The following is a 27,585-nucleotide window of genomic DNA, read 5'->3' as shown; positions in this document are numbered from 1 at the left end:
CCAGAAAAACAATATTAACAGGCACCACCATTTCCAAAAAAAAATTAGTACATGCTCAAGCATATCTGTCTGTTGGGTGAAAACACGGTGACATTACACCAGAACTGTTGACGTCTCCCATCTTTCAGTACATTGCACACACAGAAGCACCATCAATACATGGACAATGCACCCAAGAACTTCAAAATAACATTGGTGCGTGTAATAATGTACGCCCATTTTTACTTGATAAATCAGTTGGAGGAAAGATTATAAAGACAGAATGGGGTGGGGAGGGGACAAACACATAAAGTACCGCGTTTATTTAAAGCTATACGGTGCATAGTCCTTTTGGGTAGTAAGCAGTACCCAAGCGATCTCAAATTCACGATGCACAAGCAAAAGATAAAACGTCACTACAATTAATTTACTTTTATAAGAATGCTATATCATCATCCTCCACAAGAGTTAGAGAAAGGCGCAATTTGTACAAAAACCTTTCCACCAACAGAAAGCAATTATCTAATCCTAAAATCTAACACATCAGAAATTTAACCCAGAAGGGCAAATCTGAATTGTTCACCCAGACCTGGATTGACATAAATCTATTCGCAGTTTGCCATCTGACCCTACAAATGAAAAGTAAACTCTTAGCATCGCGTAACAATTCTCAAGAATGACGCCAAAATGCAGATCATTTATCCAGACATATCCAATCATTCAAGAGATTAGCAACTGAAGCCTCTGAGGAAGAGAGAGACAGTATTTACAAAAGAGTTCCTTGAACCACATGTGAAAAAGAAATACAACCAAGTTGAAACGCATACCATGCTATGGGACTAACTTGCTTCAATGCACAAAGGTACAGCACTATGACCTGGTGGACTAGATTCTGTATCAGAATCAACAGTTAGAAAACAGCAGTTTCATTAAAGTAGACAAAATTAAAGAAAATAAGGAATTGTGTTTAGTACCTTCTACTTCTGTCCGCAGCCAATCTTGTGTGCATATCAAAGCCTGCACAGTATCTGAACTTAGAGAACTGCGATACTGGTCTAGAACCCTGCCCCCAGTCCTAAAAGCCAGCTCAGGTGCAACGGTTGACATGGGAACACCAAGAACATCTTGGGCCATCATGGATAGGATAGGATATCTTGGCGTGTGAACTTTCCACCATGTAAAAATGTTGAAATCGTAGTTACGGGGAAAGACTGGTTCCTCCAAATATTTCTCCAAATCTGAAACTGCATTTTTACCCTGCGAAGTCTCATGGAGAAACTTGTCAAAACCTTTCAATCGATCCCTAGAGTCGCTCCCAATACCACCATTACTGCTTCCAACACCGTGATCAACTGAAACTGATACTGAACCAATCGAGTATTCGTCGAAAAGCTCTCTAATACCATCAGAGACTTCTTTGATGTTATCCTCTGCACTACTACCATAGATTTGGGGATAGTAATACTCTACCAACTTCATCTTGAATCTGGGATCTAAGATTGCTGCTATAGCTAATGACAAACTGCATTTCTTCCAATAGATGTCAAATTTAGCTTTCATTTTTAGAGCCATAGATCTGATACATTCATCTGAGCTCTTACACCAATCAATCAGCTGTACATGAACATCACATATCTCGGGGAAGTATATATTTGAAGTTGGAAATTTATTGCTGGTAATTGCATTGGTAATCTCAACAAAAAGCTTCAAGTAGCCAGTAACCGAATTCATCCATTCCCACTCTTCTTCAGATAGACCAGCTGTATACGCAGAATCATGCTCCTGCAACAGAGAGAAAGCTGCTCTGTATGCCAATGCTGTTTCTAGCATCACAGATGTTGAGTTCCATCGCATTGGGCAGTCAGCTAGTAAGTTCTTCTGGTTATCTATTCCAGTTTGGGTGACTAATTCATTGAACTTCCCCTGCATTGTTTGCGTACTCTTTACATAACGAATACTTTCTCTAATCTTGTGTATGACCTCGCAAAGCGCATCCATTGCATCTCCAACCAACAACTTCAGAGCATGTGCAGCACAACGCACATCGAACAGTTTGCCGTAACTCAGAAGAGGCCTATTCTGAGCTAAATGATCTTTAATTCTGGAGACAATATCGTCACTGGTGAAAAGGTCACCGAATGTCATTGAAAAAAGACGTCGCTCAATGTCCCAATCCATCAGACATTTGATAACGACTTCTGAGTGTATGTCTTCAGTATGGGCCGCATCAATCATGATGAAATTTAGTATCTTCTTCTGTAGCTTCCACTCTTCGTCAACATAATGGGCCGTAAGGCACAAGTATCTGGCATTCTCGGGTGAATTCCAGAGATCGACAGCAACACTAATCCTGCCCCTTAGTCTGTTTAGGATCCCATAGACTTTCTGTTTCTCTTTCTCATAGATTGCAATGCAGTCAAGCTCTAGTGCACTATTTGTTGCAATATCAAACATTGGCTGCAGATTTTTTACAAATACTTTGAAGCCAATATGGTCAACCATGGCCAACGGATAACCATGTAAAATAACCATACGGGCAAGATCCATCCTACTTCGCTCTTGGTCAAACTTCATACTCCCAATTGATATAGCCTCTTCCCTTTTAGGCTCTGGCTCAAACTTAATAGCAGCAACTGGAATATGTTCATCCTTGGGTTGCCCATCATCAAAGTTGTAGCTTGTAAGGGTAACGGTGTTATCCTTTTTCCGTCTCTTTGCAAGCAGCTGAGAAACATCATAGTTGGATCTTTTCAAACATCGCATCAAATGATTTCTCAAATGTGTTGTTCCACTATTACTTGATCCACTTAACCTCTTATTACAATGTACACAAACAGCATAACATATATCAGCCTTCTTTACTCTTTCAAAGTGGTTCCAAACAACCGAAGTTAATCGTTTCGGTTTCTTAATCACTGTCTCACTCGTTATCTCCATCACATGGGCTAGATTTCAATATCTGGAGAATTAAAAATAATAGTTAAATGCTTTTGACCAATTGATACATCCAGGTACTAAAGACAGTATTTAAGGTCCTAGATATTATGAAAGCACAAGTATTGCCTTCTTCCCTAGAAAAAAGTATTAGCCACTAGTTTGAACATGGAGAGAGACCAAGTACAAGACAACATACAACCCAAACCATTCAAATTCTTCTGTTCACTTTACCTGATTATGACTAAACTACAATTGTTTATACTGATTAGACTAGTATATACTGATTTATTTTGGATGTCACTGATGCAACAGATTTTAGTTCTACTAACTACCGCTAGTGTTACCTCTAAACTGGTTAAACCTGATTGAAAACTGAACTTATTCTCAAAATGGCCTAAAAGTTCACCTGATGCACAAGATTTTGAGCTTATCATATTTCAACTACACCTCATCACTCTTCCTCCCTCCCCCTCTACCCCCCCCCCCCCTCTCTCTCTCTCTCTCCCTTTCTCTCTTCATGCCCATAAAATAATAAACCCTGCCCATGTTATTCTTTTCTGCTCTGTTGCTTGTGAGGCAAAGCCAATGGAAGCAAGCGTAGCAACAGTTCAAGTGAGCAGAAAGAAAAGGTTTATTCTTTTGAAAAAATTGCAAATAAAAAAAGGTAGGTCATTGGGATCCAAAACTTATAAGTACCAACAATTAATCAAGGAATGAGTATGATGAGTAAAAAGGAAGAAATCTGAAAGTTTCCTTCAATTTTCACCTTCCTTCCTTGACATCCAAAACTCTTAACAATTCCTGTCAATTACCTACATATAGACCAACTCCTTGACACTTTCGCAATTGGTGGGGTGAAAACGAATGAAAATGAACAAAAATAGAGAAAAAGGAGAAATGATAAATGGAAGTGAATTTTACGCGTGAGCTACAAGCCTACAACTAACGATCAGACCTAATCTCCGGCTGTTATCTTTTACACAAATACTTCGACAATTTTTATACTAACGTAGCAAAGAGGTACTAGCTTTTTACCAACCTAAGTAAGTGACCAAGCACGTTATCAATAACGCTCCCCCGCCACCAAAAAAGAATCAGATCATGCAATCTCTGCAGCAAAACCAAGTGTTGTGCTGCAACACTAGTGGAAATAAACTTACCATGTTGGAATTATATAAGACTTTTGTTAATTAAATCTACATTATCTTCTAGATGCACTTACGCTACCGCAACCAGAATCTCAAATTCGATCCTTTACTTCAATCTCATTTGCATTTTTAGGCTAAGTGGCTAACCATGGAAAAATTAATGAGTAGCAAAAGGATCGAAACTATGAACATTGAACAAGATAAACTATTATAGTCACACACTGCACAATCATTGTTACTAGTCCCATGTCTCACATACCATATCATATGATTATGCCAATGCCTCCAACAAAGCTCTAGCCTAAGGGAAGCATACAGGTCAGCTGTACACAACCTTACTCGTTTAACAATAAAGAGCCTCTTTTGATCATACCTACAATTGCAAAGAAAAAGCTTCTTACTAGCCCCGTGATTTTTGAAAGATAATTATCGTCACTCTTTCAGAATTAACATACGAGAACAAAAACCTAAGTGCATGACCCCTATTCAGTGAATGTAGATATCTGCATAAGTCATTTATACTTTAAAATTACTATTATAAACAATTGACCTACTAATTCAACATAAATATTGCACAAAAACTCAAATGTGATCAAATAGGTCATTCGCAAACCACAAAACCAGCCATAAGCGACCATATAATCCATTATAGGGTGTGTTTGGTTAGGAGGAAAGTGCTCTTCATGAAACCCATCCTTATTTTCCTTTGTTTGGTTTGGACCAAATCAAGGAGGGGAAAGTATGGGTTGCACTTCATTTTCCAAGGGTGGAAAATTACTTTCTCTAGTGAGGCAAGGGAAGCCACCCTTTTCCTCACTCTATCAAACAATGCACAATATAAACAAACAAAGATGGGTTAAGAAGAAAACTACTTTCCTTGCAACCAAACAAAGAAAACCAATATAGCCTTGAATTTTGCTTTGGAAAACGATTTCCACGGAAAACCACTTTCCACTAAAAATGATTTCCGTCAAGCCAAACACACCCTTAGTAAAAGAAGGTGAAGGACACATATACCTCCAATTGTATCTCTCAGCAAGCATATGTAAGTCCCTTACTGCCACCAAGAGACATATGGGGGACGAAAAATACAATTGGGGAAATTGTTTTCCTTACTAAATCAATTAACCAGTCAAAGGATGAGAATTGAGGAAAATCATTTTCCCCCAAAATAAACAGGCCCTAGATCACAAATTTCACAACTATTACATATTATTAGCCACAAAAAATGAATAATGACGGACCCTTGATAAAAATCAAATAATATCACCAAATTAACATGAAATATTACACGATGCTTCAAATTCATCAAGTGAACGAGTTGAACAATATTACAAAATTAATATACAATGTATAAATTCTGAATTCCTACTCAAATATGTATAAAGCTACAAAATTAGAATCTAAATACTTGTATTAAAATAAATCAAAAACAGACCTAAAGAATTTCGGTTGCTCTTCCTAAATGAATTCTGAACCCATGGAAATCATAATAGTTCTCTTATGACAGTGATAGCTATACCATGGTTTTCACTATTTGGCGGAAATTTACAATTCTTAGGTGGTCAACTATGTACAGCTTTGTCCCGAAAATTTTCAGAGGCTCCAATCTAGCATCAAGAGGAAAGTGTGCCACAAACGTGAGCAACAAAAAAAATCTTACTCTACTATATTTAGGAGCTTAAACTATGTGATCCTAAAGCAGAAGCAGCTACCAGACCACCCAAGAGATAGCCATACTTGCAACTTGAACAGACTGATAGAATGTTTAAAAGAGACAATGTAATCATACTTACAATTCTCAATTCAAAAGTCAAACCAATTCATAAAAATCCTCCCACTAATTCCAGCATCGGCAACAACTGTATTTCACGCCCAAAATACACGAATTTCAAGATGTATAGAGAGAAATGATGCAGAAAGAAAAAACTAAAGATGAAAATCCACTGTTACCCCTTAGCATTAGAATATCAAAAACAACAGCAGCAGCTAAATCTAATTAAGGAATTCAATCACGAATCAAAGAAACCACGGAGTATTATATTGCCGGGCCTGTGATTTTCACAGCCGTATCTAAGATGAACAAAGTAATTACTATGACTATATGACAGCAATTAGCAAGTTTAACTAAATGAACCAGCTAACAAGAATTGTGTTTGCCACAATAAACAATTATTGTTAAATCCAAAATGAATCAACTAAAACAAATAGGCAAAATGAGAATCACATCTTCCATCGCTCAATCTCATAGTAACAACATCGAAATTATGAAAACTAAACCCTAAAATCTGAGAAATAACTGAAAATAGATCATTAAAAGTTCGAAAAAATACCACGATAAATTCCAGACAGATATTACCTTAAAAAGTTCTAAATCCAAAACGAATCAACTAAAACAAATAGGCAAAATGAGGATCACATCTTCCATCGCTCAATTGCATAGTAACAATATCAAAATTACGAAAACTAAACCCTAAAATATGAGAAATAACTGAAAAATAGAGCATTAAAAGTTCGAAAAAATACCACTTTGAATCTTTTTCGGACTCAATGAAGGACTTTGAATCTTGACCGAGCTTTAATTGAGGACGAAATTGCTAGTTTGCTATAGTAGTTCGAACTACTTTACATCTTCAAGCTTCCATGGAGGACGATATATGCCAATTTTCTACAGTAGGTAGACACCTTTATGTGGAGGAAGCACGATAATTTTTTCGGGATTTAATGAAACGAAAAAAATGTCAACCGTAAGATTAGAGTGATCCAGGGACAAAGGTTTATTCTCATATATAATTAAGTATTCTCACATAACTATGGTATTTTCACATGATAGATTTGGACTCCAGAATTAATGAGATGTCTTTTTTTAAAAAATATATTTTATTATTATAGAATATTGTTTCAAGTAAATTAAATAATTCTATATTTATTTTTCCATTTTTACTTCTATATCGTACCAAATATACGCGTATTAATGGTTGTTCACAGAATAATCAATAATAAATCAAGGAAGCAAAGTTTAGGCCCCAGAGGTCTAAATATAACATTATTATTATAAGGTTTATCAATAATTTGATAACTTTAAAAGAAAAAGGCCTATAAACTTCTCGAAAAAAGGATCAAAGTATTCAATTACTTACTGATCTTGGATGTTATTATAAAAATAACCGTTGAGAAAATGGACTGGTTATATAAAGGACCTTAGCCATAACAATTCATCACTTCATATTTAGTTCATAAAATCAAAATGAAGAACGAAGCATATGCAAACATAGCAGCTGAGTTTGATGATGATTGTTTCAATCATTGATTCGCTTTCAACAACATAAATGAAGACAAAGAATCCTTCATCGATGCTGAAAGAGTAAAATGGGAAGAAAAAATTGGCGATGAACCTATAATGGAACCAGAAAACTTGGCCTTGGAAAAATCAAGTGCTACCAAAGTTGGTGCCAACATTATCTTCTATCCACCCATGTGTGGCCTAAACTAGCAAAAGATCACAAGATCCGCTACTAACGGTCTGCAAAAAATGGAGAAAAGAGGTTATCACCACCTTCAATCTCCCTAGGCCTCAAACAATGAATTGAGCATACCCAAAATGCTTAATTAGTTCTCTCTTGCACCCAACCCTACCTCAAAGTAGTGAGGATGGAAGAAGGTCAGGATGAGGCTGAATGGAGGACAGTGCTCTATAATTGTTTATGTCAGCGCTGGGAAATATGGACTCCTGACAACTTCTTCTCATGGATATACCTAGCATTAATCGACAAAAGATATGCTTGGGATACCAACTACCATAGGCTTATCTTCAAAACAGATTCAACAACTCCCCTGAAGATGGCTACTATTTTGGAGTCATCAGGAGTGTTGTAGGGCGACAATAAGAAGTTGAAAAATATAAAGCCATGGTATATACTATATGTAGGGAACATTTTCAAATGTTGTCTCTAGATGCAAATCTTTTGTAAATAATTAGGATGTAATTAATGAATTTATCTACATATAGATAAATCATAATATAAATATTATGAAATTACTTCTAACAGCAATTTTCTTAAACGCATCTTTAATTATTTAATTGTTTAACCAATTAGTTTTTTATTTTATCAAAATAAAGTGAAAACAAACACGTGTCTATTTACGCTTGCATTCCTCAAAAAATTCTCCCATTTACATATATATGTATATACATATGTATGTATATGTATATATATATATATATATGTATATATATATATATATATGTATATATATATATATATATATATATATATATGTATATATATATATATATATATATATGTATATATATATATGTATATAGACACGTTAATAAACAAAATTTACACAGCCCAGCACAAGAAAATGCAAAATGGCCCACATCATTTAGGCATGGTGGAGCGTATAACTTCACAACTCAAGAAGCCAAATTAAAGATGCTGGCAGCAGTAGATTAGCAGGATGATAGTTGCAGGAAATTTTGGCAAATTACATACTGATAACCAAACCATTAACCAAAAACTTACAAGAGCAGAAGGTGAAAGAAGATCTGCTAAAAAGAACAAATCAAATTTATGAAAAAGGCAGCAAAGACCCTAATGAGCTAGCAACATTGTATTTGATGCATAATAAGGAACTAGGGATTTCTTGTACCGCTACTGCTGTTAGAACCAGTTTCTGATACAATGTTATTATTAAAGTTTGAATCTTTTCACATATTGGGGTAAATTTGGGCTGAAAAAAATGAGTACTTGAGGGTGGGTGGGGAGTTAAGTATAAAATGTACTAATAGTTCTGTATGGAGCATGAAAGTGGAGATCATAAGAGTATCTTGATTTTCAAATGAAAGGACAATAAACCATTCTATGTATATAGCTTCAATTTGATCAACAGATGTTGGTAAATAATTACATGGAAAGTTTGTCTTCCCGTCTCAAGATAAGTTCTTCTATGACTTGAGCATGTACTTTAAGGAAGCATATATGACTAGTACAACACTAAAACTTTCATGGAATTCCAAATTGCCTATTATAAAAGTAAAGTGATGCCTTTTCACTATGAACCTATAATTAACAGTGAGATTTTCAAGGACAATGTTGAAAATATGGAATGGAGGTTGGCTCCAGGCTGATTTTATAAACTCATGCAATCTACTTCACATGATGATATTACACTAAATTTTTGTGCCTCGTCGATGCAACATTGCATTTGGGCGACAAACATGATTGAATTAGAGGTTGTTTAATTGACCACAAAGAAATTTCACTAATGAAGTATGAATCATGCAAAACCTAACACAAGCAAACCCTAATTTAACATTCCATACGATTAACATTTCAATTTACAATTTCTAACCTTAGATCTCCAGAAAACAACAACAAATGCACAAGATCTAAAGAAAAAATCAAAGAAATTGAGAAGAAGATTACGTATTGCGAAGAAGTTAACCGGAGAACGAAGAAGTTAACCGGAGAACGAAGAAGTTACTGTCATGTATTCCAATGAACTGCGAAATAGGAGAGAGAAAGTGCGAAATTAACAACAGCGATCATCAAAAATCAACTAAACGAACCAAAGTCGAAGAAATACGAAAACTTACTGGGAATTAGGAGAGAGAGAAAGTGCAAAATAGGAGTGAGAAAGTGCGAAATAGGAGAGAGAAAGAGAAATGAGAAAAATGGAAAGAAGTTGCACGACCCTAGATTGGAAATTTTTTGATCATTTCAAAATGTTTTTTTTTAAGGTGGTTCTCACCATAAGTTAGTTCTCACAATAAAGGTGGTTCTCATATGAACCCAATTCTATATATATATATATATATATATATATATATATATATATATATATAACATAGGTGGATGGTTGGAGCGAGTGATGGGCATAAATATTTCACTCATATCCGACCCATCCACCTTCTCGCTCCACCCGCCACCCGCCAGTCACCCCCCTCATTGCGGGGTGGGAGGATAATTCACTCGCCTATAGATAATTGTGCGGTTATTTACCTTCAATAACCGTACAATAGCATTTATTACCCTTTTGGCTAACAAACGTCATATTTTCGTAAGTGTTTATTTACATCTTTGTCCTTATCATATGGCACCATTATGATTTAAGTTATCTTGGAGACATTATCTCACTTTATTGCGCTATAAAAAAGAAACCACGCCATCTCAAATTTCCCTCTTGCTATGTTCTAGCTCGAGTTCAATCGACCATGGAACCCTAAAAATTCTACATCTATTACCAATTTGAAATCAACCTGCTGAAGAAATTGAAGAAGAAGAGGATTGGACCACCATTATGATTTAAGTTATCTTGGAGACATTATCTCACTTTATTGCGCTATAAAAAAGAAACCACGCCATCTCAAATTTCCCTCTTGCTATGTTCTAGCTCGAGTTCAATCGACCATGGAACCCTAAAAATTCTACATCTATTACCAATTTGAAATCAGCCTGCTGAAGAAATTGAAGAAGAAGAGGATTGGACCACTATTCTCATCTTGGGTCTTCTTCAAAAAGGCAAGAAAACACACATTTGTTCAGTTTACAAGGAGCGTTTAAACTTAAAATCTCCCCTACCAACTTTCAAGGTAAGTAAGTTTAATTAGTAGTGGTCTATCCTAAGCCTTTGCATGCTTTTGTTTGTGTTCTTTTAGGGTTTAGACCAATTTAGGGTTTATTTAAATTGTTAATTAATGCTTGCTTGTGTTATTGTTTATCATTCAAATTTCGAAATTTTGTTGGTTATTTGGAATGTGGTGATCATATTCATTTGGATGCTTTGGTTGCATGTATTTCTTAGGATGCCTTTCGATTTGGTTACTTCTTCATCACAATTCTAAAGATTTTGATGTGAGGATTGGAGATACTAGCTTGTGTCATTTGATGGGGTTGTAGGAAGATATATTAGAGGAGTCTGTTAGTAAGATGTTTATCTCCCCAAGGTCTATAGGTTACTTATACACAATCCTAGGACTAACAGTAAAATGGAGATCGATAGTGATGTTGATTTAGGGAAAGTGTTTTCTTTGGAAGAGGGACGAACACCATAGAGACGTGGGTAGAGGAAACAAGCCATCTAGGTAGAGTGTTTAGGTCATATGTTTAGTTAAAAGAACAAGATTAGAAGAAAAAAATTGGGAATTTTAATTGTGTACAAGAGATTTTAACGAAAGAGAGGGAAGAGGAAGAAAGGAAACACGTAAAGGAAGAGCAGAGATTAAGGAAATGGGAAGATGAGGGGATGGAAGATGAGGGGGCCAGGAGATTTCTTGTATTTCTGGAGGTACTTATGCTCTCTATAGATCTTTTGGTCTTTTGTAGATGATGTAATCATATGTGAGTACATGAGGTTTTACTAATCTCAGGGGGCTGATGAGTTATGCCTAGGGGATTCCCAACCTAATCCTCCTATCCAACAACCCACAATACCACCTACATCACCTCCAAAACAACCCACGACATCACCTCCAAATCAACGTAAACCATCTGCCTCACCTCCAAGGAACTTAACACCACATGTGTAACCTCCAAGAAACCCAACACCACTTGTCTCACTTTTAAGGAACCCAATACCACATGTCTCTCTGATATCACCTGTGTAGTGGGAGCAAGAAACATACTCATCACCACTACATGAGCAAGATACCCAAGCCCCATCACCACCTAAGCAAGATACCTAAGCCCCAACCACCACCTAACAAAAATATTAACCCCCATCACAGCCTAAACCCATGACCCAACCTACTGGACCCTCAAGAACTAGATCAAAATGTTTCAGAATCCCTAAAAGCACAACCAAAAAGTTTGGGATATACGTACCTAAAGGGAAGTGCGGTAAAAGGAAGGACACAACTAGGAGTAATGGTAAACCCCTATGTTTTAAGGACAGGATGGCATTGCTGAGGATGATGGAGAGTCGTCATATGAATTTTTTTTTTTTGAATGAAAATGACAGTGAATCAGATGAAGAAGACATTTTCAGTGGAAATTTTGTCGTAGAAGAAGATCTTGCTTTGGAAGGAGATGAGGATTGCTTAAACGACAGTTCTTCTTTGGATAAGATATATCATAATGGAAAATTGTGGGCAGATGCTCCATATGGATCCACCAAATTGGAGCCATGATTACTTTTCACAACCAAAGAAGCTTTCATAGAGGTTTCTTATAGATTTATGCATACAAGAGGGACCTGCAATCACTATTGACAAGGCTGATACAAAGAGGTTTACAGCCTGTTGCATAATAGAGAACTGTGATTTGAGGATACATGCCTCTAGGATAATCAAGTAAGCTGAGAAATTAAGACCATGAAGAGTAAGCACAAAACTTGTGGAAGGTTAGAAGAGAATCTTATGGTCTCCTCTAACTGGTTATGCAAGCATCTCTCTGATCACATTGCTGCAAATCCTAATGTACCAGTTGAATTCCTATGTAAGCTTGCTTTGGAGAGGTTTAAAATAAGAGTGAATAAAAGATTGTTCTATAAGGTCAAGGCTATGACAAATACCATGATTCATGGAGGGTTTGGTGAAGCATATGGTTTACTGCCAAGGTATGCTGAAATGATCAAGAAGACTAATCTGAATCATATGTGTTAGTGACCTATACTGGAAACACTAGGGATATGGTCCCCAAATTCAAGGCTTGCTTTTTTGCTTTTGTTAAACATGCAAGGGGGTTTATATGGGAATGCAAACCAATTATAGACATTAGTGGGGCTTACATCAGTGGATATCTCAAGGCATATTGCTTTCAACACTTGGCATTGATGGCAACAATGAGATTTTCTCATTGCCTATAGTATTGTGGACATTTAGAGTATTCCCAACTGAACATACTTCTTCAGAATCTTAAGAATTCTCTTTTAAAGAGAGGGTTACAACAAAGATGACTGGACATTCATTAGTTATAGAATGAAAGTAAGTTGATGTAATTCTCTTATATTAATTAACCTTCATCTGTTCAAGCACTCACTACACTTTCTTATCATATGTTTGGGTGTTGAGTCATCTTTAATGGGTATATTAAAGCAATAAGAAGAATTTAATTTGTTGCCAATACTTGTAAATGAACTGTAAAATTTCAGAGTTTAGTCGGACAACCTTCCACAAATTTTTTTGGACATTTGCTAACGCATACAACTAGTATGCCAATAAGTCCATGAAAGAGATTAAAGCATATGATCCTGATGTTATGACATACTTAGACACTTGCACACAGCAGTGGTTCAAGATGTTTTTTACCCACTAGTTTGTTGTGATCATAAGTTCATAACACGACAAAATAAACTTTGTTGAGAGCTCTAATGCATGTACTAAACCATACATGGACCTCCCTGTTTTAACCTTGCTTGAAGGCATTCATCTTGTCTATTTTCCATAAACTTATTCATCTCTTCTGGTGCTAATGGCTCTTTTTTTTTGTAGCAATAAGGAACTAGTCCTCGAAGAGCATTATACCTAGGTTTGACAAAACTATTGACTTTGATGCAAGCCAACTCACTAACTATGCAAAGAAGGTCCTGAAAACTAGGAGTGATGATTCAAGGTTTTGTTATGCTACAACAAGTAGGTGTGGTGAATTGGAGGTAAGAGATAGGCATGTCATTTTCCCAATTAAATTGGCTAAATGAAATGTGGGCGTGGGAAATTGCAAGGGGTGCATCCCTTGTAAACATGGCCTGATGGTCATCTTCAATAAGAGACTTGAGTCTGCTGATTTTGTGCCACCCTACTTCAAGGAAGAAGCATATAAGCTAACATATGGAGAGCACATTCACCCTATGATTGACCCTACTCATTGGCCTGAACTTGATCTGATATCCATTTCTCCCCCTGATTTTTAAGAGAGGTGCCAAAAGACCCCTCAAGCAAAGAAATAGTAGGACAAATGAAGCTATTAAGAAGGGAAAGAGCGAAGCACAACATTGTTAAGTGCAGAAAAATGAGAAGAATGGAGCTTTATGCAAGGATTTGTGGAGGTGGATCCACTCCAAAAAAACCAGGAAAGAGAAGGAGTTTATATCCACTTTGGCTGCAACATAAGCTCAAAAGAAATGGAAGAAAATAAAAGACACGAATGTTGCTAGTGCCTCAACTAACCAGCCTAAACCCAAGAAGCATGAGAAGAAATGGAAGAAAACATGAATGGTTTTAAGATGCTCCTTTGATGCGTTTTTTTTCAATATTTAGGGCATATTATTTTGTAAAGTACACTAAGAAATACTTCTATTGTTGATTTTTGCTACAATATCACATTATCATTAAGGTAAATATTTTTCTAAAGTTACAACATTAGATTGGTCTTTTGCACCAATTATATTCCTTCACTTAAATATTACAATTATCAGGACTACAAACATGAACATTCTTATTTTTATTATTGCATTAACTAGTTTTTATTGTTGCTTCATTTTCTTTTTAACTTGATTAATTTTTTTTTTATTTTGGTGTTCTCTGGACTTTCTCCCTCATCTCTGCTTCCTTCCTACTACTTGGCTGCTAATATTCTGCTCAAAATTTCCTTTGCACCATCTAAAATTGTTGCATATATCACACTTGTAATAAAGTCTTTGAGATTTGTTGCAGTTTCGGAGTTTTGTAATGCAAATTTCTTTTGCATATGTAATATGAGTTAGGGACTCTTATGTATGAAGACTTATAAGGTGAGGATGATGTATTGGAGTAACTCATGACAAAAGTTCTAATAATTGCATTAAAATATGGAGGGGAATGGTTAGGGGGTGTAAGTTATTCGGTTAAAAACCGAAAACCAAACCGAATTAGTAATTTGGTTTGGAGTTTTTTAAAATCGGTTTGGTTTGGATTGGAATTTTTTTGTTCGATCAGTTTTTCGATTTGGTTCGGTTTTTATATTGAAAAACCGAAAAAAAACCAAAGCAGACCGAAGTTTACATATGTGATATACTGAAATGGGCCTTGATGGTTTTAGAAGATATTAGGCCCATTTTGAAAATTTGTTTTCTAACAAACCCTAAGGAAACTCTCCTAGCAAAACCCTAAGGAGACTAAACATTTCCTACTTCTCCATAGTCAGTTGTTTCTCTCTCTCCTCTCTCTCCTTCACGTCTGTTTCTCCTCTCTCATCTATTTCTCTCTCTCCTCCATTTCTCCCTCTCCTCTGTTTCTCTCTATGTCCTCTTACCGGCGGTCCATTACAGCATCTAGGTCGCGATTGACGAGGTTCAACCTGTAGCAATCAAAGAAGATCGAAGAAAGTCTGCTGAGCGGTGGTTGCTTGAAGATTAAGAAGATCTTACAGATAATTATGTATGAACATTATTTTGTTATGTATAATTATTTTAGTTCTTTTAGTTATTTAGGGGTCGTCTGGTTGAAGTTAGGAAGTATAGCTTCCCTTGAATATGCATTACCGATGAAATTTCATTTTCTAGGAAGTACATTTTCTTTTTTAGTTGAACATGGATAATTCTATTTCCCATGGGAATTTCCACTTACCTAGGGGGAGCCTAGGTAAGTTATTTCCTCCATTTATTAGGAAATAAATCTTCCTAGGAAATTCTACTTCTCATGTTTTTGCCAACCAAACAACAACACATATACCTACTTCCTAAGAATCTAATTTCCCATGTATATGAAGGTTAACCAAACAAGCTCTTACAATATTACAAATGTACAATTATTTTGTTAATTACAAATATCAATAACTTACAATCATGATAAAGTTACGAAATCTTTAGTGTTTGTAAGAATTTACAATTATGATATATAATTTTACGATTTTTATACTCTGTAATTCCGGTTTGATTTAGATGTTGGAACAAAAAGAAATTTCGGTTTGGTTTGGATCAGTTTTGGTTTTGGTTTTCAACTTTCGGTTTGGTTTGGTTTGGTTTAGGATAAATTTCGATTTGGATTTGGACTTGAAAAGTTAAAACTAAATTTGTTTCGATTTGGTTTGGTTTTGGCCTAAAACCAAACCGAAAACCGAACTTACACCCCTAGGAATGGTATTAGTTTGAAGGATTTATAAAGGAAGCTGCTAGTGCACAAAAGGCTAGGTTTTTAAAATAGGAAATATAGTCGTTGCATGTATTTTAAAAACAGGGTATTTAGTACGTTATATCTTTACTCAAGGGTATATGGTGAAATATGGTATCCAATAACAAAAATCTAACGTTTGTTACTAAAAAAGGAAAATGGATGTATTATTAAGAAATTAGGGGGTATAGGGTGAATTCTAAAAAGTTTAGGGGTTTATAGTGAATAAAAAATATTGTCAAGGCACGGGGATATATGGTGAAAAATCCATTATATTTATTATTTTATTAATAAGATCATCATTATTACTAACATTACAGACATAAATAAAACTGATATACAAATATCATTTTGACGTACATGATCAATTATTCAAATAGATACCCACATATGTAAGCGATAAAGTATCGCTAAGATGTTATTACTTCGTATTCACTAAATTACTAAAGTCGCTAAAGCCTAATGATTAGATATTTAAAATTGTTTAAACTTATTATACTATCCAAAACTTGTACATACCACTCAAGAACATTCGATAAATTCCCGCTTAATAATTTTGTCTCTCAAACTCACAATCAATTGAATACAACAAATCGTTCTAATATTATTTATAAGTTAGTGGTGACTACTTATTAATTATTATGTTCATTAAATGAACTCATTAGTAAATTATGTCTTTCGATAATAATGTCATTAGCAAACCCAATCAATATTAACTCGGACTCAAAGTTGACTCAACCAAAACCCTAGCCGGTGACAACCAGAATTATCTCGACTCAAAGTCATCCTGACCCGACTAGCTCATGTCCCAAACTTGTCACGAATTGATCTTTTAATTGAACTTGACCCGTACACCAGAATTGAGAGATCTAATGATAACATACATATCATCCTTTCTACAACAACAAGTTATTGTAAATATATGTCTTTAATAACCTGTTCAGGTTTAAGCAGAAAACTACAGAAGATCTTATTGTTTCTTTAAAGCCAAACAACATAGATAGATTTCGTAAAAGTTATTACATATAACCTAGCCTTTACGGAAACCATTCTACACATCCTCATTGCAGCCGCAATATCGCTTCTAGTTGATAAGTGCACCATAACTCACTTAAGACAACAAACCACACTCTTGCAACATATTAAGAGGAAAAGAATAAGTGTCAAATGTCTTCATTAACCAAATCGCAAAGACAAAATAAGGAACTGAGGGTAATACTCCACTAAAGCAACTTGTCAACGGTTGTCAATTTGTTTTATATAGCCATCCATGAAGTAAAGATACTTCTGGGAGAAGCATAATTATTACAAATTAGCTTTCTCTAAGAACCTTTAGCATCACAACCATGCGACAAAGTATAAGCCTACTTAATAGAGAACCTATAATTATGCAGTAAGTTATCCCATCCACCAATATTATCTAGAAGATCTCTAGCAGCAAAAACTTTCTTAAGTAGTCAAGAAAATTGACTATCAATACTCACAATAGCCATAATTTGTCTCTTTACATAGTAGGCATGAACCCACCTTACCCGGATCTTGTCGCTTTTAAAAGTGAGCCCATAATAACTTTAAGTTGGCAACCTTATTCTAGTTTATCATGTAAATTATATTCCAAGCACCATAAACCTTAGGCGACTTTATAGACGAGTAAGAACTATGAGCTTTCTTGGTATCCAGAGTCTTGTCGGTCCAAAGAAATTTAATTTTATGCAAATACTTTCAACTTCCTTATTAATATCTTTAGGGAGAGGAAAGATTTGGGGACCAATAGTTCTGCATAGAGCCAAGAATACTTCTGATATGTTGCAAATGCCACGAATAAGATAGCAAATGAGGAACCTATGATTGAGTCCTCCCAACAAGATTCTCCGCTAAGGGTTTACATTGAGAGTTGTTGAGCTTTTATAGTCAAGAGGAACCCCTAATGCACTAACAAGCATGTGCAAGATTGAGATAGCTTTTATCAATATTACTTGTCAAACCACAAGCATGAGAATTTCTTTGAAAAACTCAAAAAGGAAGCCTAACATATCTTTAATCAACTATTGCAAAAAGCTAAAGATCGTCGACCAACATGAGGTGAATGAGGCTAATTCTCTTACATTTGGGGTGAAAATCAAAGTTAGGATCATTCTTAAGTTCATCCAACACCCATTAAAGTACTCCATACTCAAAGAAAATATGAGGGAGGATCACCCTGTCTCAACCCCTTTCTAACACGAAAAAGGTATGAAGAAACACTATTTATCAAAGTATAATAGTCAAACTCCTTATACAAACGATAACCCAAGTAATGAACTGCTATTCAGCTAAAGAAACCCCACTTCTTTAAATACATGCACTTTCCAAAAAAAAAAAAACACTCATCAGAATCATAAGCCCTTATAATATCCACTTTAGTCATGCAACAAGGAGCATTATGACTCCAAATTAAACAATAATCAATTTATCTGCCAACAAATTGTTATCTATAATTTGTCTCTCAAGATTAACACTAAACTGAGAATGACTCACCACCTCACAAATTATTTTTTGTAATCTATTTGATAAGGCTCTATTTTATAGATGATTTCTGCCTGATATATTACGTTTTAGTATAAGTTTAGAAACTTAAAAAATGTTTTCTTCTCATATTTAAACGTTTCTAGAGTTGAGTTACTTAGGTTATAAAGTTGTTTTAAAATATGAAAAATGTGCTCAATAAATTATTTTCCTTGATGCTACAACTACAAATCTCTATATGATAATTTGGCTTGTTTAATATTCATAGTAGTAGTAGTATGTTTTTACTATGCAAATATGTTATTTTTAAGTTTATTTGTTTGTCACTTTATTATTTTATTTTGTAGGTAACAATTACATAAAAAAAAAAAAAAAAGAAAAACCTAGGACTAAAACAACAAAGTCACGCAGCAAAATAAAAACATTTGAGGTTGGGCCAAACAAAAGAGCACAAGAAGACGGCAGCACAAAAGCCATTACAAAAAAAGGAACCAGAACGCTGCATATATACACGGAGGACAGAGAAAAAAGGAGAACAGCAGACAACAGACGAAGGAGGAAGAAAACCAGAAGCAGCAACGCAGAGAGACGAGATCAGACGCGAGATGCCAGTGCGGGAGCAAGGGCGTTTTATCTGATTCTTCAATCTAAATCTGGAGTTTCTTTATCTCTTCTCTTAGTTTATGTTTAATTATTATGTTTAATTTCAGATTTTTAGTTTCAATTGGTTTGTTTGATTTGGTTTTTATGTCTAGCTAAATCTCTTTGTTCTAGGGCTAGATGTAGTCATTTAAATTATGTCAATGAATTGAATTAGTTGTTTGGGTTTATCTATTTCAATTGCAATTTGATAATTTTGGTTTGATTTCGTATAATTGATTTGGCCAGTTGATTATATGTTTAAGGTATTGGATTAGTAGCGGGAGTGAACTTTCAATATTAGTTCGTGGAATTATCAAACGTCAAGTAGTATAATTTTAGGAATAGTTATACATTAGGGGTGATCGTTTACATGAATTTCTTGTTCGTAATGAGTTTATGGTAATGTTTACGACCACGGAAGTAGGTGTAAAGTTATTATAAATATACGTTTTCTATTGCAATACAATAGTCTTTAACCCAGCAATTAGTTTAATTTCGTTGTAGAAAGTAATTGGCGAAATCTAATTCCTGGAACTGTTTCTCATATTTGATTCTTACCCGTTAGTGTTAGAATTAATAGTAGTTTATATTATTTTAGCTTAGTTATTTTCACTACTCACGTTACCCGAATCATCTAAATAATATTAGATTTTCTTAATTTGGTAGTTGACTATAGACCTCCTTGTGGGAAACGATATCTTGCTTACTCTATATTTACTTTAATTGACCCGTACACTTGCGGTATTTTAAGGTACATTTAGGACCGACCAAGTTTTTGGCGCCGTTGCCGGGGAGGCAATAGTTCAATATCATACTAGAGAGATTTTTAATATTAGTTTAGACTTTTACTTCTTGTTAGCACTTATTTTATTTTTCTTTAAAATTCTATTTTTTTTTATTTCCTCTCATAAACATTTTGTTAGAGCTATCTTTGTGTTCTTGAGTTATTAGTATCATTTTTTTTTATTAACTAGTTTCTTTGTCGAATCACTAGTAGTTGTGTTTCTTAATTATTTAGCGTAGAAGTTGCTGCATATTTGGTGATTTTTCTTTCTTTGTGCTTATAGAATTATTAAGTTAAGTTCAATATTTCTGATATTTATTAGTGTATGCCACGTACTAATCGTGCTTTGGTTTCTTTTGATCCTGAGATTGAAAAAACAGCGCGTGCACTAAGGAAACAGATTTTGATTTGGAGTATATCTTCTCTGAAGAATCTGACAATAAGCCATTAGAGATGGGGGATAACAACAACGAAAAGCCACTACGTGACTACGCAATGCCGAATGCTAGTGGGGCACCTTCAAGTATTGTAAGGCCTACTATTTCTGCTAATAATTTTGAGCTTCGCCCGCTTTAATTCAAATAATTCAACAAGACCAATTTAGTGGCCTAGATAATGAAGACCCTAATGAACATATAACCACTTTTCTTGAAAAATGCGATACTATTAAGTTAAATGGAGTGACTGACGATGTTATTCGACTTGGTTTGTTTCCGTTTTCACTCAAAGATAAAGCTAAAATGTGGTTAAAATCTAATCCACCTAATTCATTTACAACATGGGCTACATTATCTCAAGCTTTTCTTAGTAAATATTTTCCTCTAGGAAAAACTGCTAAGTTTAGAAATAATATAACTAGCTTTGCACAATATGATGGGGAGTCTTTATATGAAGCATGGGAAAGGTTTAAAGATTTACAACGTAAATGTCCTCATCATGGTGTTCCTGATTGGTTGCTAGTGCAAACTTTTTATAACGGTCTTAATGAATCTGTTAGAATAACTATAGATGCAGCCGCCGGAGGTGCAATAATGGGTAAAATAACTACTGAAGTAGCTAATAGGTTACTTGAAGAAATGACTTCTAATAATTATCATTGGTTTAATAATAGGGGTAAACCAAAAAATGCTGCTGGTATGTATGAAGTAGAAGGAATTAACATGTTAAATGCAAAAGTTGACAACTTAGTTAATTTGTTTACTAAAATGAGTAATGTCAATTCTATGTCTACTACTATGCCATGTAATTTTGTGGAGGTGCTCATTTAACTGCTGAATGTGCTAATGTGGAGCAAGCTCAATATGTTTTAATTTTAATAAGCACCCACAAAATGATCCCTATTCTAATACTTATAATCCAGGCTGGAGAAACCATCCTAATTTCTCTTGGAGGAATTCAGGCCAACAAAATGTTAATGTTAATTCACAACATCCACCTGACTTCCATAAAAAACAACCCCAACAAGAAATTAGACCATCATGGGAGTTGGCTATTGAAAAATTGGCTAATACTACTTCTGAAAGAATTGAAAAGTTGGAAACTAAAGTTGATCAGATTGCTATTTCTAATAGAAATGTAGAACTTCAACTTGGACAATTAGCTAATGCCATCAATTCAAGAAGTCAAGGAGCTTTGCCTAGTAAAACTGAAGTTAATCCTAAACAACACTGCAACGCTGTCACTCTTATAAATGGTAAGGAGTTAAGTACCATAAAAAGTACAATTAAAGAAAATGAGTCCGCCAGTGAAAGTGAAAAAGAGAAGGAGAAGTATGAAGCTGAAAAAGAACCTGAATCAACACCTCCTCCACCATTGAGACCTTATGTTCCCCCTATTCCTTTTCCACAAAGACTTAAACAAACTAAACTAGATAGTGAATTTCAGAAATTCTTGAAAATGTTTAAGCAATTACATATTAACATTCCTTTTATTGATGCTCTAATGCAAATTCCTTCTTATTCTAAGTTACTTAAGGAAATTATGTCTAAAAAGAAGAAGTTGGAAAAATATGAAACCATTGCTTTGAGTGAGGAATGTAGTGCTATGATTCAGAAAAAGCTTCCCCCTAAACTGAAAGACCCAGGAAGTTTTTCTATTCCTTGCACTATAGGTGATATTAAGTTTTCTAAAGCCTTGTGTGATTTAGGTGCAAGTGTCTCTCTTATGCCTTTATCTATTTGCAAGAAGTTAGGATTGCATAATATAAAATCTACTACTGTATCTTTGCAACTTGCCGATAGATCTATCAAATATCCAATAGGAATACTAGAAAATGTGCTAATTAAAGTTGATAAATTTATTATTCCTGTTGATTTTATTATTCTTGATATGGATGAGGACATAGAGGTACCTATTATTTTAGGTAGACCCTTCTTGGCTACTGCTGGAGCTATTATAGATGTTAAGAATGGTATTTTAACGTTTGAAATCGGTGAAGAAAAAGTTCACTTTAATATATTTAATGCTTCTAAATTTAATTCACAACGTGATCTTGTTTGTCAAGTTGATATAATTGAAGACATGACTAAGAAGAAACATGTAACTGATGCTACTAATGCTCCACTTGAAGTGTGTTTGAGTAAAACAGGTACTCCTCCTCAGCTCAAGAAAGCAAAGGTAAGAAAAGTTTTTCCTCCAATCAAGGAATGTTTTTCATGGAGGAAAAAGGGTGAATTCAAAACAAAAGGTAAGTCTCCCTTGATAACTAAGACGACCACTAAAGGAGCGACTAACTCCTCTATTGATCCTGGTTAAACGGAACTTGATGGAAGTCAAGCTATAGACTCTAAACAAGCGCTACTTGGGAGGCAACCCAAGCACTTTTAATTGTTTATTTAATTTTTCTCATTTAGTTCTCTTTATGCTTGTTCCTTTTTGTTTTTCTTTTGCAGATACCAAAGACTATAATGAAGATGAGTCTCTTATGCATGTTACCTGCTATGCAGCCCTGCTGCTGTTATGTGCTGCTGTAACCTGCTATTGCTATGTCCTGCTAATAGCTAGTGCTGCTATGTCCTGCTAGTTCCTTATACTATGTGCTGCTGTATCACCATCATCACAAGAGTAGCTAGCTCGCTGCCGCTCTCTTACTGCATTGCACGTGAGAGGTCGTCTTACACCCCAGGTTGTTTCTTTCTAAGTCCTTCTTTTAAACTTGGTTATTGCTACAATTTCCCCTTTCCCATATAGTTTGAGTATATTTGAACATTGAGGACAATGTTTATAATACGTGTGGGGGAGAGGCTTAAGCCTTGGATTACTGGATTGATGTATTGTTGTGATGCTGGAACTGATTTATGTGGAGAAACAGGTCTAGAAAATGAGAAAATCTAATTGGATATGCCATATTTTAGGGGAGGTGCTGTCAAAATTTATGCAGAAATTTTTAATTTTCATGTCTGATAGTGATTTGAAGGCAAATTCCATTAGCTTAATTTGACTGAAGAGAAGAAAAAATTTAGTTTTTAAAATTGAATTTTTTAAAAAAAAAGTTTTTCTAGTTTTGTTGCAAGCTAATAGGTTTTTAATTTCGATTGATTCAAAGAATAGCATAGTATCATTGTTCAAGTGTTTGGCAAGTGGTAAGAATGGTTATTTAAGATTTGATTGTGATTTACTTGGTGGACATTTATAACCATTGTGAGACTTTTGAGCCTTTTAGTAGACTAAAACATCTGTATTAGTCTCTATTATTTTTTTTAGAGTGTGTGTTAGTTCCTGTGAAGTATAAACTCTTGGATTTGCATTGGTTTCTTCGAGACTACATTGAAACATGAGCATATATTAAAATGATAAAAGGCATTTGTTTTTGTTGAACCACATTTAGCCTAAGCCACCTACATTATCATATCTTTTTCTAATGCCCCTCTGAGCCTTAAGCCTATTTCTTTTGTCTAAACCACATTACAAGCTTATTTCCTAAACACATGACTCTTACCTAATCTTTGAGCTAGTGGAATATATGACATGATTTAAATGGGGTTGTACGTCATACTTCTATCTATGTGTAGGTGATTATATTAGTTTCCAAGAATATTTTTTCTCAAAAAGAAAATATCAAAATGAAATGAACAATATGAAGGAACAAAGAAATTACAAAATATTAAAAAAGAAGAAAAAGAAAGAAAAGGTTGATATTGAGAATGAAAATGAGTTCGGAGAAGTTTATTATTAGATATATATGACTAACATTTGAGTAGTTGGAGTTTTAACTGTGACCATTACAATTAGCCTTATTAGAGATTGTGTACTCCACTAGTCTTAAAGATTTTGAGCACCAAATACTAAATACTTCCTACCCTTTACCCGAGCCGTACATTACAACCTTACTAAAGTCCTTTTTTACATGCTCTATGTCTTCTTAGTGGTAGAGAATTGAATGATATGCAAATATAAAGACGACATATTTCATTTCGAGTCGACTTTATAGGTTTTTAGTGATAATTATTAGTGAAAGTATTGGGTCAAACCGTCTGACCCAACACTTTCCGTCGGACGGGCTGAGCCCAATACATCAAAACCATTATTGCCCTAGGTTTGCATAAGCCAAAGCCTCCCTGTCATCTTCCCCACTCAAGCTTTCTTCTTCCTTCTTGCTCGAAGACATTTTCAATGCCTTATTTGTTAAGCTCACTGCCAGTTCGACCCAACATTTATTCGAACCAAACCCGTGGCAAACCCGAAACGGTTCGTGTCAAGCTCACTGCCGATAACCTCCTCAGCACCCAAATGTTCCTTTACAAACCTCTCCACCATCACCCTTGGGGTTTTAGTCACAACAACTCGTTTACCATATTGGTTAAAAATTCTCCAAGCATCCATATTCATATCATCCATATTCAGATCCCAGCAACCGCGATGAAAATGGTTAGCTTAAACCCAAAGTCCTGCATACCTAGTAGGTCCAACAAACGGATGACAAGCCAAAAAAAATTGAAATGATACTTAAGAATCTTCTTCTCAACCTCTGCCCTTTGAAAAAAATTATTGAAACCAACTTAAGAGTTGTTTTAGTTGGACTTTGTTTTGTTTCAGTTGGACTTTGTTTTGTTTTAGTTGGACTTTGTTTTGTTTCAGTTGGACTTTGTTTCATTTCAGTTGGACTTTGGTTTGTTTCAGTTGGACTTTGTTTTGTTTCAGTTGGACTTTGGTTTGTTTCAGTTGGACTTTGTTTTGTTTCAGTTAGACTTTGTTTTGTTTCAGTTGGACTTTGTTTTGTTTCGATTGGACTTTGTTTCGTAATATGTATACCAACTGAAACAAATAATGGACCAATTGAAACAAAATGAAGACTACCTGAAAAAAAATAAAGACCAACTGAAACCCAAGTAAGTCTAACTGAAGCAGAAGAACCAACTGAAAAAAAATGAAGACTACCTGAAAAAAAATAAAGACCAACTGAAACCCAAGTAAGTCTAACTGAAGCAGAAGAACCAACTGAAAAAAAATGAAGACTACCTGAAAAAAAATGAAGACTACCTGAAACAAAAATGAAGACTACCTGAAAAAAAAAATAAAGACCAACTGAAACTCAAGTAAGTCTAACTGAAGCACAAGTGCTTCTAACTGAAGTCGTCCGACGAGAATATTATGTCAGGCCAGTCCGACACAATACGAACTCTAATTATTATACCCCAAACACATGAGTGATTATAATTTTGTTTTTATTTGCATAACTAAAGTAAGGGTTCACCAAGTTGATTGCTCAATGACTCAATTCTTGAATATGGTTGTGGTAAGAATGAACGAAAACACTAATACATGAATAACTATGTTTTTTTGAAGAATTGGTTGGTCTTTGGCTCATTGCTTGTGACGTCTAAATAATATTGAACTAAAATTATTTTGAATACAGATTTTTTGTCTTTGTGAAAACTTTCAGTTGAGTTATGTTACTTATAATAGGATTTGCCTGAAAAGTCAGTCAGTTGAGAAGTTAAAATTTATAATGACAAATAGACGCTAGTATTAAAGTCCTAGTTTGCTCGAGGACTAGCAAACCTTAAGTGTGGGGGAGTTGATAAGGCTCAATATTATAGATGATTTCTGCCTGATATATTATGTTTTAGTATAAGTTTAGAGACTTAAAATATCTTTTCTTCTCATATTTAAACGTTTCTAAAGTTGAGTTACTTAGGTTATAAAGTTGTTTTAAAATACGAAAAATGTGCTCAATAAATTATTTTTTTCCTTGATGCTACAACTACAAATCTCTATATGATAATTTGGCTTGTTTAATATTCATAGTAGTAGTAGTATATTTTTACTATGCAAATATGTTATTTTAAAGTTTATTTGTTTGTCACTTTATTATTTTATTTTGTAGGTAACAATTACAAAAAAAAAAGAGAAAAGGAAAAACCTAGGACTAAAACAACAAAGTCACGCAGCAAAATAAAAACATTTGAGGTTGGGCCAAACAAAAGAGCACAAGAAGACGGCAGCACAAAACCCATTACAAAACAGGAACCAGAACGTTGCATATATACACGGAGGACAGAGAGAAAAAGGAGAACAACAGACAACAGACGACGGAGGAAGAAAACCAGAAGCAGCAACGCAAAGAGATGAGATCAGACGCGAGATGCCAGCGTTTTATCTGATTCTTCAATCTGAATCTGGAGTTTCTTTATCTCTTCTCTTAGTTTATGTTTAATTATTATGTTTAATTTCAGATTTTTAGTTTCAATTGGTTTGTTTGATTTGGTTTTTATGTCTAGCTAAATTTCTTTGTTCTAGGGCTAGATGTAGTCATTTTAATTCTGTCAATGAATTGAATTAGTTGTTTGGGTTTATCTATTGCAATTGCAATTTGATAATTTTGGTTTGATTTCGTATAATTGATTTGGCCAGTTGATTATATGTTTAAGGTATTGGATTAGTAGCGGGAGTGAACTTTCAATATTAGTTCGTGGAATTATCAAACGTCAAGTAGTATAATTTTAGGAATAGTTATACACTAGGGGTGATCGTTTACATGAATTTCTTGTTCGTAATGAGTTTATGGTAATGTTTACGACCACGGAAGTAGGCCTAAAGTTATTATAAATATACGTTTTCTACCTTGGAAGAGGAGATAATATAAATTAGGAAATTCGATCATTGCAATACAATAGTCTTTAACCCATCAATTAGTTTAATTTCATTGTAGAAAGTAATTGGCGAAATCTAAGTCCTAAAACTGTTTCTCATATTTGATTCTTACCCATTAGTGTTAGAATTAATAGTAGTTTATATTATTTTAGCTTAGTTATTTTCACTACTCACGTTACCCGAATCATCTAAATAATATTAGATTTTATTAATTTGATAGTTGACTATAGACCTCCTTGTGGGAAACGATATCTTGCTTACTCTATATTTACTTTAATTGACTCGTACACTTGCGGTATTTTAAGGTACATTTAGGACCGACCACTATTACGAGTTAAGATTTCATATACTAGCTTATATATATATATATATATATATATATATATATATATATATATAACGGGAAATTGGCTTAAATCTTTAGCACAAGAGGCATTAGGGCTTTATGAACAAGAGTAATAGCAGTA

The 27,585-nt window shown here is 34.6% G+C and overlaps 2 protein-coding genes and 1 non-coding gene across 8 annotated transcripts; 1 reads left to right on the top strand and 2 right to left on the bottom strand.

The window, feature by feature from the left end:
* Positions 1-286: 286 nt before the first annotated feature.
* Positions 287-9,802, bottom strand: LOC104891297 (zinc finger BED domain-containing protein RICESLEEPER 1). 6 transcript variants are annotated; one of them, XM_048642874.2, is made up of 7 exons: positions 9,667-9,802; positions 9,497-9,573; positions 6,591-6,749; positions 5,861-5,926; positions 954-2,938; positions 807-871; positions 287-608 (listed from the first exon to the last, which is right to left on the bottom strand). In XM_048642874.2, the coding sequence occupies exons 5-6, from the start codon at positions 2,914-2,916 to the stop codon at positions 819-821; spliced, it is 2,016 nt and encodes a 671-aa protein (XP_048498831.1). In that variant the 5' UTR covers positions 2,917-2,938; positions 5,861-5,926; positions 6,591-6,749; positions 9,497-9,573; positions 9,667-9,802; the 3' UTR covers positions 287-608; positions 807-818. The 6 variants fall into 6 exon arrangements, with proteins under 6 accessions (XP_048498831.1, XP_010675273.1, XP_048498829.1 ...); XM_010676971.4 differs by lacking the exon at positions 5,861-5,926 and having other exon boundaries at positions 287-723; XM_048642872.2 differs by lacking the exon at positions 5,861-5,926.
* A 10,964-nt stretch (positions 9,803-20,766) lies between these two features.
* On the top strand, positions 20,767-23,048 carry LOC104891359 (uncharacterized). Its single transcript, XM_057393977.1, has 3 exons — positions 20,767-21,268; positions 21,387-22,712; positions 22,918-23,048. The coding sequence occupies exons 1-3, from the start codon at positions 20,767-20,769 to the stop codon at positions 23,046-23,048; spliced, it is 1,959 nt and encodes a 652-aa protein (XP_057249960.1).
* On the bottom strand, positions 20,863-20,969 carry LOC125497241 (small nucleolar RNA R71). The gene has a single exon (XR_007273870.1). It is a non-coding gene; the product is annotated as a small nucleolar RNA R71 (small nucleolar RNA).
* Positions 23,049-27,585: the final 4,537 nt, after the last annotated feature.

Source organism: Beta vulgaris, chromosome 4, assembly GCF_026745355.1.
Source record: "Beta vulgaris subsp. vulgaris cultivar EL10 chromosome 4, EL10.2, whole genome shotgun sequence".
Classification (NCBI taxonomy): domain Eukaryota; kingdom Viridiplantae; phylum Streptophyta; class Magnoliopsida; order Caryophyllales; family Amaranthaceae; genus Beta; species Beta vulgaris.
Note: the sequence above shows the minus strand (reverse complement) of the source record. Positions and strands in the feature narration are given on the sequence as shown.